General features: G+C 43.5%; 1 protein-coding gene across 1 annotated transcript in view; it reads left to right on the top strand.

Annotated features, from left to right (window-relative positions):
• Positions 1 to 19,977, top strand: part of SLC4A3 (solute carrier family 4 member 3) — a 57,234-nt gene that overhangs the window by 3,056 nt on the left and 34,201 nt on the right. Inside the window, exons 2-6 of the mRNA XM_084804636.1 lie at positions 3,278 to 3,430; positions 9,888 to 10,044; positions 16,151 to 16,458; positions 16,847 to 16,992; positions 17,780 to 17,991. Of these exons, the coding sequence (XP_084660762.1) occupies positions 3,377 to 3,430; positions 9,888 to 10,044; positions 16,151 to 16,458; positions 16,847 to 16,992; positions 17,780 to 17,991 (877 nt within the window). The 5' untranslated portion in view covers positions 3,278 to 3,376. The remainder of the gene's footprint in view (positions 1 to 3,277; positions 3,431 to 9,887; positions 10,045 to 16,150; positions 16,459 to 16,846; positions 16,993 to 17,779; positions 17,992 to 19,977) is intronic.

The following is a 19,977-nucleotide window of genomic DNA, read 5'->3' as shown; positions in this document are numbered from 1 at the left end:
GGACCAATGATTTGCACATATTCAGAGGCATTTTGAATTGTGGCACTGAGAGCAAGTTTCAGGGCCAAAGTCCTTGGTGAATTAAACCCTGTCCACAGATAGGAGGGCCCATAGCTCGGTGATAGAGCATACAAGTGGGGACTCACAACAAAACATTGTGAGGAGTGCTCCTGTTCAGGGCTCTGAGCTATCTGGAAAAGGAACCATGTCATGCTGCTTGAGTCGCATGGGGGAGGGGGAGGTTTGGGGGAGGGGGAGGTTTGGGGAAGGGAAGGAAAACAACTTTTTTTTCCCATTCCTCCCCACTCCTAAAACTTTCCCCCTTCTGTTATGTGGTACTAATGGTCTCAGGTTTAGGGCTGGCTGGCAGCTCCAAACATCATCACTTTATTGCTATATAGCAGGGGAAGGCACGTTAGAGTAGGAAAGGGAAAAATTGACCTTATTCCTTTTTCTCCTCCTGAAGCTTCCTCATATAGTGCGCAAAGGAGAGCTTTTTAGCCTCATGGCATGCCTCCCCTGCAACTGTAACCCCCACCTCCAGGATACAAGAAATGGTTATGGAATCAAGCAGGCCAATCCCTTCCCTGCACATTTCTCTTTTTCTTTTCCCAGTGGACACCCTCAGCATTCCATATGTCCTGAAAGCCCCTGCACATAGGCCATTGGTGCATTGTTTTTTGTATCTCCCCTCCTTCTAATTTACAAACAAATATACTTCTGCATACCTGAGCAGTCTCCAGAATATGCAGAAGCCACTGCCTTGTTTTTGTGTGTCCCTGCTTCACTTCCAAATTGATAGGCTCAGGACAAACCAAGCTTGGTATCACAAAGAGGGAGGAGATGTTTTGTATGCAGAACGGCCCAGGTCCAGTCCTTGGTATCACCAGGATCTCAGCTAGCAGGGCTAGGAAAGATGTGCCTGAGATTCCAGAGAGCTACTGCCAGTCAGAGTTGACAATACTGGGCTAGATTGACCTATGCTGACTCTATAATGTTCCTTCATATATTCCTATATCATATGCTTCCCATTGCCTGTAAAATGAATGACTTTCATTAGTTTTGTCAGGATTGGTGGTGGTAGCCTGTATTTCTCAAGGGCGGAGGAGGATATCAAGTGTCTGACAAGCCTGCCTGAGTATAATAGGGCCAATCTCAGGACTTGCTTTCCCGGCACATGGGATGGGCCATACCAGCAGCACAGTGTCAGAAAATAGGATGGTATGCAGGTATTACAGACAGATACACCTATTACTGGATGTGTATGTGAATTTATTTGAAAGGTTAAGAGTGGTGTTTTGAGGGTCACTATCCACAATAATCTACATGGGTAGGAGACCACTGTATAATCCATCGTTTGTTTGTTTGTTTGTTTATTTAACATATTTCTAAACTGCATTCATCCAGTGGATGCCAGGGTGGTGCACTATAGACATAAACATTATTTAAACAAAATACAAATACAATGAAAACAATATCCTTCATAATAACGACAGACTAAAAGGCAACAAAAGACTATACAAACTACAGGAGACGGAGACAACTGAACTCTTTAAAATGCTAGGGCAAATAGAGAAGTCTTAACCTGGGCTAGAAAGACTGTAATGTCGGCACTAGCAGTACCTCTTTAGGGAGAGCATTCCAGAGCCAGGGTGCCAACACAGAAATGCCAGTACTCAATGCTGTTAGACAATGCCAGTGATCTATTAGCTACTTGCTCTGGATTGGCATCATTATAGTTTATGAAACTTCTCTTGGCACTATTCAAGAGGAAATAGTTTTTCAAGAGCAACCAAAGCCTTCGCCAAATCCATTGAGTTGAAAGCTATGTAGGCAAATTAAAACTAGAAATAAAGTTAATATTTTATTGCAGTTAGCCATTGCAGTTGCCTTGTAGGAAAGCACTAGATTCACAATAACAGGGTGGAGATGGGCTCCTAGACAATACCTATTCTTGCTAAAGGGGTAGTGTTTTGACAGAACAGGGATAATTAGATGCTGAAGCAGCAGCAGGCTCAAGCTAAGTGGGTGCAATGATATTTCTTGCCTCAAAAATCTGTTATTCCCTACACTTTAGCTGGGTTTCATAGAATTCTTAACCCTACTCATTACAGGATTTCTGCAGGCCTGAGCATAGGTATGTTTGTTACTGTTGTACACTGAAGTTATGTTTTCAGGGGAATTGTTTGCAAGGCTTTTTCAGGAACTCTAAACTCTTTTCTGATTTGTGTCAGCAGCCTACAAACTTAGAACGATGTGTGTATAATTAGCTTTATTTATTGAGTGTTATTATTTTCTTCATTTTGCACATTCATTCGCAGTCAGCACACTCAGTTTCATGTGCCCTTTTGCTACCCACACTCTCACAGCTATGGGAGATTTTTGTAACTCTATAGTTGCTGCCTCTCCCAGAGAAAACAACCTGCTACTGTTGATTTGCATGCTCTAATCTACCAACACAGATGCATATGGAAAATTGACCAGCACCTAGACCTGAAGCTGAGGTAAACACACACACATACACACAGTTAACCAGGTGGGAAGCAAAAAAAATATCACGAGTCCTATTTAAATCCCGCAAGGAGGAAGCAATGCTATCCACAGTCTGCTTTGTCTAACTATTTTGAAGAGAAGTCAGAAAATCCCAAGATGGCTATTAAGAGACAAGTTGCTGCTCAGTGAGATCCAGTGGCCACATTTGGGATTACACAAACGGAGGGATTATTTAGCTATGCTTCCTTGATTGGCTATAAATGGCTGCCTTTGACCCTTGCATTATTTTTCCTTCCCTTTGCTGTTTGCTATTTGCAAACATCTGTTGTGTCATCTCATGTTGCTTTGATCCCAATGGCCTCGTCTATCCAATCACCCCACAAAGAGGCTTTTCCTCAGCATCAGAGTCTTATCTAGTGGGCACTCCCCCCGCCCCCACATTTCTTTATGAGATTGGTGACTGGGATGGCACATGACTCTCCAGAGGAGGACATTATTAGACGATCTTTATTATTATTATGCTACACGCCATTCCTTTTACATCTTGACACTTAGCTGCATGCTATCTGAGCCAAGCAAGTTGTTGAGCTGTCCATAGCAATATCCAGGTCACTTTTCTGAGTGCTTATAAATAATTTAGAACTCAGTGTCTAGCATAAGGGTGTCGCGTGATTCTGAGCAGTGGGTCTTACTTTCCATTAGCTCTTAATCATCACAACTGTAGCTCCGTACCCCTGCCATTTCCCTGGTCCAGTTGCCAATGTATTCTGTCCTTTCTCCACAGGTTATGCCACGCCTCAGACTTACTGGGTGCCTGCTAATGAAAGAGAAGGGTTGATATTGGCCCAAAAATTGCATGACGGCCCATAGATCATAAACCAAGATGGCAGCTGGAAATACTGCTCCTTTGGGAAGCATCTTCACTACTGTGCAGCAGGTGATGATGATGATTATAATTATTATTATATTTGATTTTCAGGTACTAGGGAAATGGAAAGATAGGAAACTGGGAACTGAGTACAAATTACTGAAGCCACAAACCTTTTGATGGAAGTCCTGCTCAGATTCTTCTGAGTTCAAACATTGTGTGATTGAGAAGATCTATAACTAACTAGTTAACTGATCTCAAGATGGAAAAGACAGACTCTCACTACTAGTCTTATGGCATTATAAAGTCTTGAAAGTCTTGTGGTGCTTTAAAGATGAAACAGATGTATTGGGGCATAAGCTTGAGACTAGAGATCTTGAAGGTGCCATAGGACTCTTGTTGTTGATTTTGCTGAAACAGACTAACATGGCTACCCTTCTGGAAATCACTACCAGTGTTTATTCCCTGAGATTTTGTACTTCAGAAATCCTTGGTAGGTAAAAGCAGTTTTCCTTTCATATCCAAAGTTGAGTTTTAAAGATCACAGCATGGATCCTAAAAAAAATTAACTTAAGGAAGTAAAGGGAAGGAAAGTTTTCTGTTCCCTCTCCCTGCATCTTCTCAAAACCTCTCTAGTGGGTGGAGTCGTTCTGAGCAATGTGGAACGTGCTGTGCTGTGGGCTGCTGGGGAAGGGGGAGAATCACCCAGCACCTGCCCAGTTTGGGGTGATTCTCCCATCTCCCCAGCAGCCCCCCTGTACCACATCCCGTATTGTTCTGGAGGGCCTGCCTCACCCTCTGTAGAGCACAGGTCTACAGGGCAGACGAGGAGACAGGAAACATTCCTACAGTGAACTTCCTTCACTTATCCCAGGATCCAAGCTCTCCTGTTTCCACTCCAAATCCATGGGTGTGCTTCCTGTTGATGTTCCAGAGAAGAGAAGGCCACTGTTTTCTGTCTACAGATGGCCGTATATGGATCTGTGTTTAATAGACACTGGGAGCCAGTGTGGTGTAGTGGTGAGAGTGTTGGACTGGGAGCTGGGAGATCGGGGTTCTAGTCCCCACTCGGCCATGGAAGCTCACTGGGTGACTTTGGGGCAGTCACAGACTCTCAGCCCAACTACCTCACAGGGTTGTTGTTGTGAGGATAAAATGGAGAGGAGGAGGACGATGGTGTAAGCTGCCTTGGGTTTCTTGCAATAGGAAAAAAGGCAGGATATAAATGCAATCAATCAATCAATCAATGCTTGTCATATTACTATTATATTATATTATATATTATTAATATAGCACCATTTGTGTACATGGCACTTTACAAAGAATGAGAGGACAAATTCCTACCACATATACAATATAACATGGATCTGTTGCCAATGTGACATAACTTATAGCCTATGTCAGGTCAGTGAACACCAGTTACTTGATAGGAATCTTGAAATCCTGCATGTAGGAATCTGGAGGTGGAGTCACTCAGTCTGCAACTATTTTTGCAAGGTTGCCTCAGCTGACCAGGTAATGGCATTTGCCTTTTGATCTATATGGATCAAAAGCTAGTAGCTACACATTTTTTGACACATGAAGCAAACCACTATGATCTTGAAAAACTGACTCGTGTGATTTGGTGATAGTCTCAGACATGCATGTCTGTAAGAAATGGCTGACCTTTCCTTAATTTCTATTCTCCAGATGGGAAATAAAACCAAAACAGCTTTATTTATGACATTTGGAGTCTCTAACTTTATGTCTGTGTGTTTGATTTCCCATAAGAAGGGAATCTGGTGCTGTGTCAGCAGCTCTGCACCTGAGACCAAATTAACCCTTTTCTGACAGGTTCCCTCAAGATCCATCAGAAACTACTCTGCAGATCAGTCCTTAATTTCTAAAATGATAGGTACAGGAGTTCAACCCTGCCTGCAAGACACTGTCTGACCATGAAACCCCTTTCCAATAACCTCAGATGTTTAGTGTAGGCTGTGATTACTCAGTGGTGAGCAATGTGCTCTTCACAACCTTTGTTGTTTAGTCGTTCAGTCGTGTCCGACTCTTCGTGACCCCATGGACCATAGCACGCCAGGCCTTCCTGTCCTGCGCTCTCTCCCGGAGTGTGCTCAAGTTCATATTCATTGCATCAGTGATACTATCTAGCCATCTCATCCTCTGCCGTCCCCTTCTCCTTGTGCCTTCAGTCTTTCCCAGCATCAGGGTCTTTTCCAGAGAGTTTTCTCTTCGCATTAGGTGGCCAAAATATTTGAGCTTCAGCTTCAGTATCTGTCCTTCCAATGAGCACTCAGGATTGATTTCCTCTAGGATTGACTGATTTGACCTCCTTGCAGTCCAGGGGACTCGTAAGAGTCTTCTCCAGCACCACAGTTCGAAAGCATCAATTCTTCGGCGCTCAGCCTTCCTTATAGTCCAGCTCTCACAGCCATACATTACTACTGGGAAAACCATAGCTTTGATTAGACGGACCTTTGTCGGCAAGGTGATGTCTCCGCTTCTTACTATGCTGTCTAGGTTTGCCATAGCTTTCCTCCCAAGAGGCAAGTGTCTTTTAATTTCATGGCTACAGTCACCATCTGCGGTGACCTTGGAGCCCAAGAAAATAAAATCTGTCACTGCTTCCATTTCTTCCCCTTCTATATGCCAGGAAGTGATAGGGCCAGATGCCATGATCTTCGTTTTTTTAATGTTGAGTTTCAAACCAGCTTTTGCACTCTCCTCTTTCACCCTCAACAAGAGGCTCTTGAGATCCTCTTCGCTTTCTGCCATTAGGGTGGTATCGTCTGCATATCGGAGGTTGTTGATAATTCTCCCAGCAATCTTAATTCCGACCTCTGATTCATCCAATCCGGCATTTCTCATGATGTACTCTGCAGATAAGTTAAATAAGCAGGGTGACAATATGCAGCCTTGTCGTACTCCTTTCCCAATTTTGAACCACTCGGTTGTTCCATGTCCGGTTCTTACTGTTGCTTCTTGACCCTCGTACAGGTTTCTCAGGAGACAGGTAAGGTGTCTGGTAATCCCAAGAATTTGCCACAGTTTGTTGTGATCCACACAATCAAAGGCTTTAGCGTAGTCAATGAAGCAGAAATAGACATTTTTCTGGAATTCTCTTGCTTTCTCCATGATGCAGCGAATGTTGGCGATTTGATCTCTAGTTCCTCTGCCTCTTCGAAACCCAGTTTGTACTTCCGGTAGTTCTCGGTTCGCATACTGCTGAAGACTAGCTTGTAGGATTTTGAGCATCACCTTGCTGGCATGTGAAATGAGCGCAATTGTGCGGTAGTTTGAACACTCTTTGGCGTTGCCCTTCTTTGGAATTGGAATGTAAACTGACCTTTTCCAGTCTTGCGGCCATTGTTGAGTGTTCCAAATTTGTTGGCATATTGAATGCAGCACTTTAACAGCATCATCTTTGAGGATTTTAAATAGCTCAGCTGGAATACTGTCATCTCCACTAGCTTTGTTGTTAGTAATGCTTCCTAAGGCCCACTTGACTTCACTCTCTAGGATGTCCGGCTCAACTTCAGTGACCGCACTATCATGGCTATCAGGGACATTCAGATCTTTCCTGTATAGTTCTTCTGTGCATTCTTTCCACCTCTTCCTAATCTCATCTGCATCTGTTAGGTCCCTGCCTTCTTTGTCCTTTATCATGCCTGTCTTTGCACAAAATGTTCCCTTGAGATCTCCAATTTTCTTGAAGAGATCTCTAGTCTTTCCCATTCTGTTGTTTTCCTCGATTTCTTTGCATTGTTCATTTAAGAAGGCCTTCTTGTCTCTCCTTGCTATTCTCTGGAACTCTGCATTCAGCTGGATATATCTTCCCCTTTCTCCCTTGCTTTTCGCTTCCCTTCTTTCGTCAGCTACTTGTAAAGCCTCATCAGACAGCCACTTGGCTTTCTTGCATTTCTTTTTCTTTGGGATGGATTGAGTTGCTGCCTCCTGAACAATGTTACGGACCTCCGTCCATAGTTCCACAGGCACTCTGTCTATCAGGTCTAATCCCTGAAATCTATTCCTCACCTCCACTGTGTATTCATAAGGGATATGATTTAGGCCATACCTGAATGGTTTGGTGGTTTTCCCTACATTCTTCAATTTAAGCCAAAATTTTGCAACAAGAAGCTCATGATCTGAGCCACAGTCAGCTCCAGTTCTTGTTTTGACTGACTGTATAGAGCTTCTCCATCTTTGGCTGCAAAGGACATAATCAATCTGATTTCGATATTGACCATCTGGTGATGTCCATGTGTAGAGTCGTCTCTTGTGCTGTTGGAAAAGAGTGTTTGCTATGATCAGCGTGTTCTCTTGGCAAAACTCTACTAGCCTTTGTCCTGCTTCATTTTGTACACCACGGCCATGCCTGCCTGTTATCCCAGTGATTTCTTGACTTCCTATTTTAGCATTCCAATCCCCTATGATGAAGAGGACATCTTTTTTTGGTGTTAGTTCTAGAAGGTGTTGTAGGTCTTCATAGAACCGATCAACCTCAGCTTCTTCGGCATCAGTGGCTGGGGCATAGACTCGAATTACTGTGATGTTGAATGGTTTGCCTTGGATTCATACTGAGATCATTCTATCATTTTTAAGATTGTACCCCAGTACTGCTTTTCCCACCCTTTTGTTGACTATGAGTGCTACTCCATTTCTTCTAAGGGATTCTTGCCCACAATAGTAGATATGATGGTCACCTGAATTAAATTTGCCCATGCCTGTCCATTTTAGTTCACTGATTCCCAAGATGTCGATGTTCAATCTTGCCATCTCATGTTTGACCACCTCCAGCTTACCTTGATTCATTGATCTGACATTCCAGGTTCCTAAACAATATTGTTCTTTACAGCATCGGATTTTCTTTTCCCCACCAGACACATCCACAGCTGAGTGTCCTTTCGGCTTTGGCCCAGCCGCTTCACTCTTTCTGGCGCTCCTTGGAAATACCCTCTGCTCTTCCCCAGTAGTATATTGGACACCTTCCGACCTGAGGGGCTCATCTTCCAGCGTCATATCTTTTAGCCTTGTGATACGTTGCATGGGGTTTTCTTGGCAGGAATACTGGAGTGGGTTGCCATTTCCTTCTCCAGTGGACCACGTTTTGTGAGAACTCTCTGCCATGACCTGTCCGTCCTGGGTGGCCCTGCACGGCATAGCTTATGGCTTCACTGAGTTACGCAAGCCCCTTCGCCACAACAAGGCAATGATCCATGAAGGGGCTTCACAACCTTACAGGAATGCTTTACATGTGTCAGGGATTAGTCCTGTCACTGAAAACAGATTCCTGGGTTGAGTCTTGTCACTAATTAAGACCTGGTGCAGGAGCCCCTATCTTTCCAGGAGCAATGGTAATGGTGCAAAAACTCACCTTTCCAGGCAGTAGCACAGAGTCCTTGGCTTTTCCTGGATGTTTGTTTAGAGGTGAGTGTTGGGGGACTGTTCAGCTGAGGCCTGTTTTGCTTCTCATTCTGGTTCAGCAAAGACCAGTCACCGCTGGGCCTACTGTGTTGCCATGGTAACTGAGGAGTCCACAATAGCTTGGCACCAGGATTTCAAGCTAAATTGACGGGATTTTTTTTTAGCCAGTGGCTGCAGCTGGGGATTTGAAAGGACCAGACTCACAGAGCTGCTCATAGCTACAGGACTGAACCTCAATGCTTGAGAAAGGCACAGGCAAAAACAAATGTGACCCTGAAAGAATGGGGCAGTGTCACACAGCTCTAAAGTAAAGATGCTGTGACAGACATCCCAAAGTAGAAAACCCTGGGGTAGAGCATGGGGTGTTCAGAGTCAAAGCCTGTGGTGAAGACTCGGGATATAATAAGGGAGGATGGGAGAAAAAAGGCTAGGGGCCTTACACAGGTGTGCAGACAACCAATAGGATGCACCATACAAATGTAATATGGGGTAGCCTACATTGCCTGTGGCCTCTGGCCTATATTTCCTGCTTTCCCTGTCTCCTGAGGTAAATCACCATGTACCCAACTTCTCCTTGAAATTGCCCCCTCCCCTCAGTACACTGGAGATCATCGGACTTTCCCCTTCCTGGAATGTGGAGGGGGATGGGAAGGAATTTGACAGTTTAAATATCAGATTGTGAGACACTCATCCTAGGCGGAGTGGAGAGTGAGGATGGTGAAGGAGGGTCTTGAGTTCATAGATCTGGACAGGGTCTCCTCCCTTGTTCACCTTCCGGATATCCAAAATTGGACACCCGGCACAACACACGTTGCTACAATCCCAATCTGGGGATGAAGGCAGACCAGGTTAGGACAGGCAGATTAGGGATCAAAGCTTGAACTATATCTCTGGGTGGGCAACCCTGTCATCCCTTTTGAGTTCTGTTGTTTTGAGGGCTCTGGTGAGACTGGGATCTGTCTATAACCTCTTTTGTAACTCCACTGTTGTGAAATGTGAGTGAGGGCGCTATTGGAGAGGATCAGGGAAACGGAGAGGATCAGAGTCTTTTTATACCTTTCTGTAATAAGGGACAGTGTGTGATTATTTACTGGTTGGTGTGCAGGATGGTGAGGATGCTGAGACTGCCTTTCCTGGCGCAGAGGATGAGGAGGATTTGGACAAGACCTTGGCTATCGAACGGTTTGGAGACCTGATCAGCAAGTCTGTGCTAAGAGACCAGGAGAAGCAAGGCCGCAGCTACTGCGAGAGCGACTTTGAATGTACGTAAGTCTTGTCAGCTAGCCCTGACAGTCAGAGCACAGAGCAAGCATAGCCATTAGGTAGAAACTGTCTTTAATGATATGAAAAGCCTGTGCTCAGTAGCCCATTGTATCTCTCGCAGAGCATATTAACCCTTAGATTACCATGGTGGGTATAAATCATTTCTGGCCTTTCCACCCCTGATGTCCACACCATCAAGGTTGGAAAGAAATGGAAAGTTTAAAATGCACATCAATTTTTGCTTAACCCCCCCCCCCCCGATGTTAAAGGTTTTGTTTTGAGAATTTGGATCTTTGGTGAAGCAAGTGTGTGTGTGTGTGTGCAGGTGTGTGTATACTGAAATTTCAGTGTCATATCTCAGATTTTGTTACTGAAGCTTGATTTCCAGGGAAGAAGGATTTAAAAATGCAAGTTTAAAATATTTGACATTTCAAGTATTGTTATAATTTTAATTTAGGTAATATATCATATTGGTCAATCATTGTGCAAAATATCCTTTTGGGCCTATTTCTGCATCTCTTTCTCTCTCATTCCCCCAAGAGAAACAGATGCTGACCGGGAGGCAGGCAGCCTCCATGGTGATATATGTGCCTCCCTGCCACCCATTAAGTGTTTCTATATCTCATTCTCCCCCCCCCCCAGCGCCCCCCAACTGAGAAATACAGTGACAGCAACTGGGAAGCCAAAGGCACACATAGGACCATAGAGTGTAGTGGCTAGAGCATCTTTAGCTGAGGAGAACTAGAAAGAGGCAGAGATTAGAGGTAGGCAGGTCATCCATTAAATGTGGAAGCTTGGAAGCTGACCATGGCATGCGGCAGCTGGAGCCTCATCAGGTGGGGGGTATCCTGGGAAGAGGGGCTGTTGCCTGGAGGGACTTCCGTGTTCTGGTTTCTGAGGAATGGAGGTCTGGATTTCGACCATGACCTGTAGGTTCTCCACCCCTGCATTAGTGGAATGTGCCTCAATCATTTCAATCGTGAAGCCAGGAGGAAGCTGAGCTCACACAGCAGCTGCAGAATTCACTGTGATGTCTGTTTTTATATTATGTCTGTCTTCATCCTGACCCCAAGGCTGCTTTTAAAATAATTCTGTATTGAAAGAATCACCACTAGGGAGCATGCTTGGATTCTAGCATGTCAGTGCTTTAAGGATGTGGGGCCGATTTTCAGCTCCAGTATGGTAGCTACCAATACCACAAGCAGATGAAGTCTGTGTTACCCGATGGTACATCCAGAACTCTGTGTTCATTGCATTTTAGCACGCTGCTGCAAATAGCTAGAAAGTCTTGCTGATAGTTATATGCTAATCTGATGTGTATAGAATTCTTTATTGTGATATTACTGTCTCAAAGTCAGCATAAGCAACTGCTACCATACTAAGAATTGGTTGTGGAAACAAGCGCTCATGTAGGCATGTGTGTGTGTGCATGTGTTTGTATGTATGTTTGACACTCTTGCCAAAGTCATGCTCACTATATTTGTCAAATAGCATTTCTTTGTGATGGAGCCCATAACGTATTGCTACATTTCTATATACATACATGGTTGTACTTTTTGTGCCTTGCTCATTTCCCTCCAATTAAGCATTTTTGACTAACAATAAAATTAACATTTATTCTACCTGCTTTATAATGCTTTCTGTAGCGCTTCGTAGTTCTACATTTGTAAAGACAAGCTTTAGCTATGTTGAAGGGTTTTTGTTTAACAACCTAATGACAGTCCTTGCCCATGTTAACGTATTACCTGCATGTACATACATTTGAGCTGGTGGGGTGCACAATTGTTAAACTGCACAGAGCCGCCTTGAAATCAGACAAGGGGACATTAGAGATTTTTCTGATGCCTTTGGTTTTCTCACTGATGAAATTATAAGCAATGGAAATTCCTAAATCACTCCTTGTTGGTGTTCACTTTTTCTGACTTCTTTGTCCTCTCCATGTAGTTAGAAATGTCAGTAAATTTATGGGCTTTTATGTCTTCAGGGCCTCAAATCCCTGAGCCAGATTAATGTTCCATGCTGTGATTGGGGAACTGTTCCCTAGTCTGCTTCCAATCAGATATAAATTCTTCCTTCAGTATATGTGGATGAAATATGTGGATGGATGTCTCCTCTTATGGAAGCTATATCTACTGTGTTCACACATCACAAAAGTGGGTTCAAAGCAGACCTACTTCAGGGCTTTCAGTGCTGATGTTGTGCAATGCAAAATCATTAAACATTGGACAATGCAGTGATTGGATCATGAGCAAGAATAGATGTGCAATCAGTTTTAAGATGAACTGACGCTTTCCCCTCCCTTTCCAGATTGATTTTTCTAAAGCTTAGAATCTAAGCAATTAGCCATTTAAAATGGATAGCATGAAATGAATGTACGTATGTAAATAGCTACATTTTGCTCTGTGAGAAGTGGCAACTATATAAGTGATGGGCTGTCAGGGCAGCCAGGCATTTTAGTGAAATGTTTGTTTATTATGTAAACCACTTAGGGATCGTATTATATTTAGTGGTGTATAAATACAAAATAAAATTTAAAAATGTATTTATTTAAAACATTTGAATACAACCCTTCATCCAATAGATTCCAGGGCAGTGAACAACAAACCTATCATAAAACCGTAAAATATATAACAAAACCATAACATTAATGATAAAATGAGGCAGTAGCTAAAAAAAAATCCAACAGGCTAATCATACCACTTCCACTCAGGGCAGCTTACCAATGTAATTAATTAATTAAATAAATAAATAAATAAAATATCTCCCATTGAAATCAGCTGCATGTAAATGTGCTTAACATTGGCAGCATTGTGTTCCATACTATTAACCTCAATATGGTTAATTGTTTCTGCTTCACTTGTTCCCTGACAATTAGGCAGCCTAAAACACCTACAGGGAGGAAAGCAGGGAGTTGCATGAACTCTAGACTACAGGGATATTCTGCTATTCAAAAAGCAGAATGGAAATCTGCAAACAGAGGAATGAAGAGATTCGCTAGTATCACCAAAAGATGCCCACTTTTATCCTTTATGTATCTATTTATTATAATGGGTAAAGGGAGGTTGGAAGCAGAATATATCTTGTCCTATTAGGATCAGGAAGCGGATCTCTGCTCTTTGTGGCAACACTATAGTCTAAAAGTCTGGTATAAACTTGGTATATGTATGTCTGCCTTTGAGGCAGAAGGTTGGTTTAAATTATTTTTTTAGTACTTTAAAATCTTGCTGAAGCTATGATCTGGCTAGAGTAAGATGCACATCTTCCTTGCTCCTTTTGTAAGATTTTGATAGCTAAGTGCCACCTATGCTCAGAGTTTGGTTAAGCACATGTTAGGGGCTAGGAAACCATCCTTTCCACTCCAAATTGGAGTGGAGAAGACTGGAGAGTGTTATCCACTCACTGTAGCCTGAGGAATAACTTGTTTGCAGGAGTCTGGTAAAGCTATTTGCCCTGTAAGAACCTCTCTGTTAACCAGAATGGTGGAAGCAGGATGGCTGTCCAGTTTGAATATGATGTTTTTGTGAGTTTGTATATGAGGAATTTACTGTTATGATTCCATCTCAGTTACTAATCCTAGCATCGTATTGAAGAGGGTGCATGGTGCCAAGACTCCAAAGTACAAAACAAAATAGGCATCTCATCTGGACCAGAGTTATTCAGTAGGATCCATCAAGTTATTGGGGACTGTATTTGGCAAAAATTTTGAAGACTGTAAATGTTATGACACTTCCCTTGTCATTCTAATGTATTCAGATAGTAGATCAGGAGTTTTAGGGAGCAACACTATGGCCGCTAGACAGCCATAGGATATCTTATTTTCCAGGAACTAACCTCCCCCCACTTCCATGCTGCCTCAGAGGCACAGCGCAGAACAGCCCCATCCTCCGTGCTTGCAAGAGGAGTGCAGAGCGACTGAAAAGGGGCATTCCGGGGCAGGGAGGGTGGAAATGCCTGTACGACACATCCAATGTGTCATACAGCAGCCTCTTCCCCTGCTCATCCCTCCTGTGGCTAGACAGCTGCAATCAGCTGTCTAGCCAAAAATGCAGGGCAGGAGGAGCGCGGAGGGAACGATCCCTTCCATGCTTCTCCTTCCCTGCATTGGATAGGTGGTTGCCTCCGAGTTCAGAGGCAGCTGCTTATCTCGATAGGATTGTGCCCTCAAACATGCTGGATCCTTCATACATTATATTGTCACTTTAGGTGGGTGACATCAGCCAGCCATATATCTGCTATGGGTAATATATAATAATTATTTTAAAAATCCAGTGTGTGCAAGTATATTATATTGATGAAAATTACAAGTATGCATTGTTGCATAGTGCAGTGTGCTTTTTCCCTGTAAAAATTTCAGGCTTCCTGCTTCTGGCACACACAGTTGTCTAGACTGCATAACCTAAGTGGCAAACAACATTTTAATCACAAATGCATGTAAAGAAGCAATGATGTTTGCTTTGTTTTTAATGGAAAGCAGCCTGAGGAGGATGTGAATTTGATAAGAGCCATGGTGAGGAGAAGACTGGCCGTTTCCCCTCATGGTGGAAATGCAGTTTGGAGAGGGCTGTTTTAACTTGAAAAATGCTGAGTGGGGAAAGCGTTGAGCACTCTCTTTCCAACACTCCTCCAGTCAAATTTGCAGCTTCCCAAGGCTGTTTTACATTAATAACAAACCTGTCAGCTTTGTTACATGCAATTGCATGTGATGTGTAATTTTAGTATCCTAGACAAAATTGTCCTTGGGTTTTTTAATTGCTTTAAGGTTTTATTGTTTGAAATTGTTGTTTACTACCTTGATGGCTTTTTTTAGCAGATAAGGTGGTATATAAATGTTAATAATAAATACAAAAATATTACAGTTACTTCCCCTCATTTTTTTAATCTAAGTTATAGAACTCTTCTGAGCCTAGCATCCATTCCTCATATAATCTGCTTGGTTTTGATGGGGCTATGAGATCCCCACATCCAGACCAGCTGGAGTCCATGCCTGTTCCCTGCAGCAGTAAGATATCATTTCTGGGCCCCAATAGGCTGCTGCTACCCACTCACTGAAATATTGCACCTAACTATACATGCCCTGAACTCTTTTTGTATACTCTACTATTGGCATGGGTGGTCTATTTGTCTTTGTTTTTTCCTTGATACCTCCTTCTTATATAGGAAAAACAACCAAGAGTCTTATGGCACCAAGATTAACACATTTATCATGGCATAAGCATTTGTGAACACAGACCACTTCATCATTATGCCATAATAAATATGTTCGTCTTTAAGGTGCCGCAAGACTCTTTGTTTTTGGTGCAACAGACTAACCAGACTACCTCTCTGAAGATCTTTATATAGCATGTATCTCTGTTGCTTCAAGAAAAGCATAGACTGCCACCTACAGTCATGTAGTAGTAATGCTGACCCTGATTCTCAAGTTATTTTTGTAATTTCTGCCCCCAAACTATGATTTAAGTTAGGCAGCTTCATTCTAGGAATGCGAAATTTGTCTGGGGGATGCTTAATAGGTGAGATAGAGTTATGCAGTTTAGCAAAGTTAACTTTAGAGGGAAATACTGACTCCAAGCTGGATGGAACAACTTCCTATTATGGCTGAGTTCATTTTCAAATCATTTTCCATAATAAAGATTGGGGATTACTGATCAGTCTGTGAAGTCCACCTCTAAGTGCAGATAGTAAATTAACCCCCTCCCACAACCTTTTTATTGAGGAGAAATGTTGAAACACTTTATCGTGGAGGTAATGGGAGTTGAATATTCCAGGCAGATATCTGATGAAATGTGCAAATTTAAGGTATTTTGGGAGTATCTTAAGGGTCGCTACACTCATCTCAGAAAGTTTAAAGGCAGATGAAGTGGATGGTGGGATTTCTTCCCTACTGTGACTGAGAAGGGGATACCTGCGTGTTGCTGGAGCGGGCTTCTTCTGGTGTGTTGCAGTGGCAAACCCAGCAGGGACAAGAAAAGCTCCATGTCTAGCTAAAATGGAGTGTGGGTATTTCCTGTCCCTTCCTTCTCCCCCTCTCCCTGTTTGCCATGCCCTGCAGGTGCCTTTCTGCCCTCTCTCCATGATGCAATCCCTTCCCCTGTTTCTTTTCTACAGTCCATCGCCAGACATCCCACCACATCCATCACCCCCTGTCTACCCACCTGCCTCCCCCCCACAAGTCCCAGAAGAAGCTTCCCCGCTCTGACAGGAAGAAGAAGAAAAAGAGAAAGCTAAGGAAGACTTCTGTACCTCCCTCCAATGTCACCCCAACCATCCAGGAAGAAGAGGAGGAGGAGGAAGCAGAATCTGAAGGGGAGGAGGCTCTAGAGAAGGAGACCTCAGCAGAGTCTGACCTTGAAGCCTCTCCCAAAGGGGAGTCTCATGGCAAACCACAGGCAGGGCTGACAGAAGGAAGCGTTGAGGTGAGAGACTTCCTACCCACACTGCAAGAGGGGCCATGGGCTTGGAGGTACATGCACAAGAATTAGGTACAGTGGAAGCATGGAGGATTGAAGGATTTCCAATACCCAGTGTGTCAGGAGGCAGTGCAGACTCTGTGTGCGCATGTGCACACACGCACCCTGTTTGTTAAAGAGCAGTGGAGAACGGAGGGGGCAATATATCCCTATATAAGGATGGAGTAATTGGGTAGTATAAAGCAGACAGAAAAATTTGGATGGATACTTTCCAAGCAACATAGATTGATATAGTTCCTAGTTTCTGTCAACCTTAACCAGGGCAATAGGAATGGAATTTCCCAAGCTTCCTGAATGCTGTGCCAGTTTGACTCTTTGCATCATTTCTTTACAGTTCACCATTGGGAGTGAGGAGGAGGAGGAAGCCCATGGTAGCCCATGCACTTTGTCATTTCATGCGGCAGAGGAATGCAGTCACGTCTCCCCACTCCCATGCCTTTCCAGTCTGCTGCCAGAGAAGGGACCTACCTCTCCCAAGAGGTAAGATGGGTTGCTCTTTTTCATGGTTTGGGCTTCAGATGGGATGCAGGTGCTGCGGACAGAGAACGCAGAGTGCCTGTATGTACTCAGTTCAGAGATCCTTGTGGGGACCCAAGCATGGGTGGGGGTGAGCTTAATTTGAGCTTAGTTCTAGAACCTACTTTCAGTGTCTGAGCTCAGTCCTGGAACGTGTAAATAAGAGGAGTGCATATTTCTTTCACCACTGAGGAATTAGTGTAATGTGGCACAGTATATATACTGTTGGACTTGCACTGGGAAGAGATAGGGACAGATCGCCAGTCCGTCTTATCCTTGGCCCAATGACCGTCTCAGCTCAGCTTATCTCACATGGTTGTTATGAGGATAAAATGGAATAACCCTCATGTGTAGTGCCTCAAAGTCTTTGAAAAAGAGAATGCAAATAGTAAGCACAACAGACCCCCATACATCTGGGATTAGGGATCTGGTTTCCAGGACAGAAGAGTTATTTTTCAAGCAAGCGTAAGCAATGAGTACCTATAATCTTTAGAAGCTGAACACTGATATCACAGCTACCAGCCTCCAACCAACAAGATGTTCCATCTATTGGAGGGAGGGGACTAGTTTACAGGATTCATCATTTGGAAACTCCCAGTTTGTGTGTTGCTTCAGGATTGTTTAGGATAGAGAAGAGAGCAAAGCATCTGTAGCCAGTCTTGTTTGCCTCCCCTAGACGTGGAATTCCATTCCTCCCTACTAGGAATAACTTCTCTCTTCCTGGTGCTACTCCTGTCACTTGTCTCCACAGCTTCTCTGGGTACAGAGATAATGTATCTCAGGGATGGGACAAGCGCAAACCCTGGAGTCAGGTGCCAAGTGGGCAGCGGTCAAACTATGACCTGAAGGAGAGGGTATGTATTGGCAGCATGACCACCGTGGAGAGTGCCACGTACCAGCGAATCCCCACAGATGAGGCTGAGGCTCAGATGCTGGCTTCTGCTGACCTTGATGATATGAAAAGTAAGGTTCACATTGGGTCTCTGATTCTATCCTTGATGGTGGTGGTGGCAGCGGCGGTGGTGTCTGCCAGGATTCTGTCCCAGTGCAGCACTGAGTGTATTTAAGAGATCCATAAAAGCATAAACATTGCTATGCAGCATCAAAACAATAGTCCTTTGTACTAAAAGTGGACAGCTAGATAGCTCAGTAGCTTTTACAAAAAGGAGACAAAGAAGGTATCTATACCTTGTTAAAAATCCCCAATATATTTGCTAGTTAGAAGGATACTGCCTTTGAAAGAGGTTGTGTTTTTGGCTATCACTGCATTGCCATTTATATTAATGGTCATTTTAATATCTTCTGGCAATGGCTTACCCAGGTTAATTCTGCATTGTGTGAAGAGCTGGTTCTTTTTGTTTGTCTTAAACCTACTGCTTATCTGGACTGGTCAATAACCTTGAAGTTTGTATTTGGGGAGATTATGACCCAATCCTATACACGCTTATTCAGAAATAAGTCCCTCCGAGTTCAATGGGACTTAACTCCTAAGTAAATGTGTGTTGAATTGTAGACAGTTAAGAATTGTTCTCTATTTTCTCTGTCCAAACCAGTCATGATTATGTCAACCACTATTTGTGCGTCCTCTGATCATCTTTTTTATTAAGGTAAAAATACCTAGCTAGTTTGCTGGAGTCCAAGTGGTCCCTCTGCTCTCTGAAATTAGCACTACAAGCCCTCCTTGCAGCTACTGTAGTATCAGAATATTCACTCCAGCCACACAGTAAGCAGTTCCTTTTGAGCCATCATCAGTCCTGCCTCCAATACCCATGTAGAAACAAGTACACTTTAAGCCCAGGCCCTCCTGGATCTGTCATAATTACCCCAGATCTGTTGCTTTAAGGCACAAGATAGCTTTATAGTATTATGGAATCCCATGTTTCCCTTGTAACATCTAGCTTGGCCCTCAGTGACTGAGTAATTTGTCAAGAGACCTCACCTGACCCTGCTCTCTTGCTTTCCTGCCTACTATTCCTGCCTTGTGGTATATGGCCACATGTAAATGTTGTTAACATGAGAAGAAAAACTGAGTGTGTACTCTAGCCAAGGCAAATCTTACATTCATATTATAGATAGATTTACAGCACAAATTGATTAAAACCTCACAAGTAAGAGCACCCTATAAGTTAATATATAAGCTAAGTGATGATCTTATTTCTATATGGCCTTTTCCCCTTACCTTTGCCTTATTTCAAACTCTCACACCTTACAGTTCTCTCAGTAAATTCTTCAGTAAAACACCCAGCTGCTGATTCTCCCCTGTTAGTGTCTATCCCTTGGTCTGTTTTTAATACCCTTTACTACAACTGGGCTTCAAAACTGGAAATGATGGGAAAGTTCCAGGTGGGGCATTTTCAGGGGAGTATCAGAAAATATGGGTTGGGTTAAACACTCCCCCACCCCAATCCTTCTTTGGAAGCCTCCCTCTCCAGACGTTCCCATTACTTCTGGAAATGTGGGGTTGGGAGCTCACATTTACCAACATAACCTCAAACTTGGGAGATTAAAATAGGCTGTTTGAGGAGACTGGGGACATGAGTCACCCGACTTAAGGCTACAATAGAACCTTTTCTTAGGGCCAAACCAGAAGTGATTTTAAATGAGTCTTTACATTAAAAGTGCAGGGTTTTGTAAAACGGCAGATAGCATCAGCCTCGGGGGTGGGTGAGTAATAATGATCTGGATCCAAGCAGGTATTGGAGAAAATCATCCATTGGTGCCAGTAGAGAGTTTTCTCTGAAGCAAACAGCTCCAGAATAGGGGTTTTCCTCAGGGCTGTAGCAGGGGAGAAAAGAATTACATTTCTCCTCCAGGCCTGCTGGGATCATGATAATTATCAGCTCCCTCTAGGGCACCAGCCTAAAATCCTGCATTTAAAACGGGGCTTTCTGCTTCCGTTTTAAATGCTGGATCACAATGACTCCCTTGTTCACGTGCTTCCTTTTCCCC

The sequence above is a fragment of the Heloderma suspectum genome, chromosome 1 (assembly GCF_057233095.1).
Source record: "Heloderma suspectum isolate Gila_16-S chromosome 1, 16-S_ref, whole genome shotgun sequence".
Classification (NCBI taxonomy): Eukaryota; Metazoa; Chordata; class Lepidosauria; order Squamata; family Helodermatidae; genus Heloderma; species Heloderma suspectum.
This window is presented reverse-complemented; position numbering and strand designations above follow the sequence as displayed.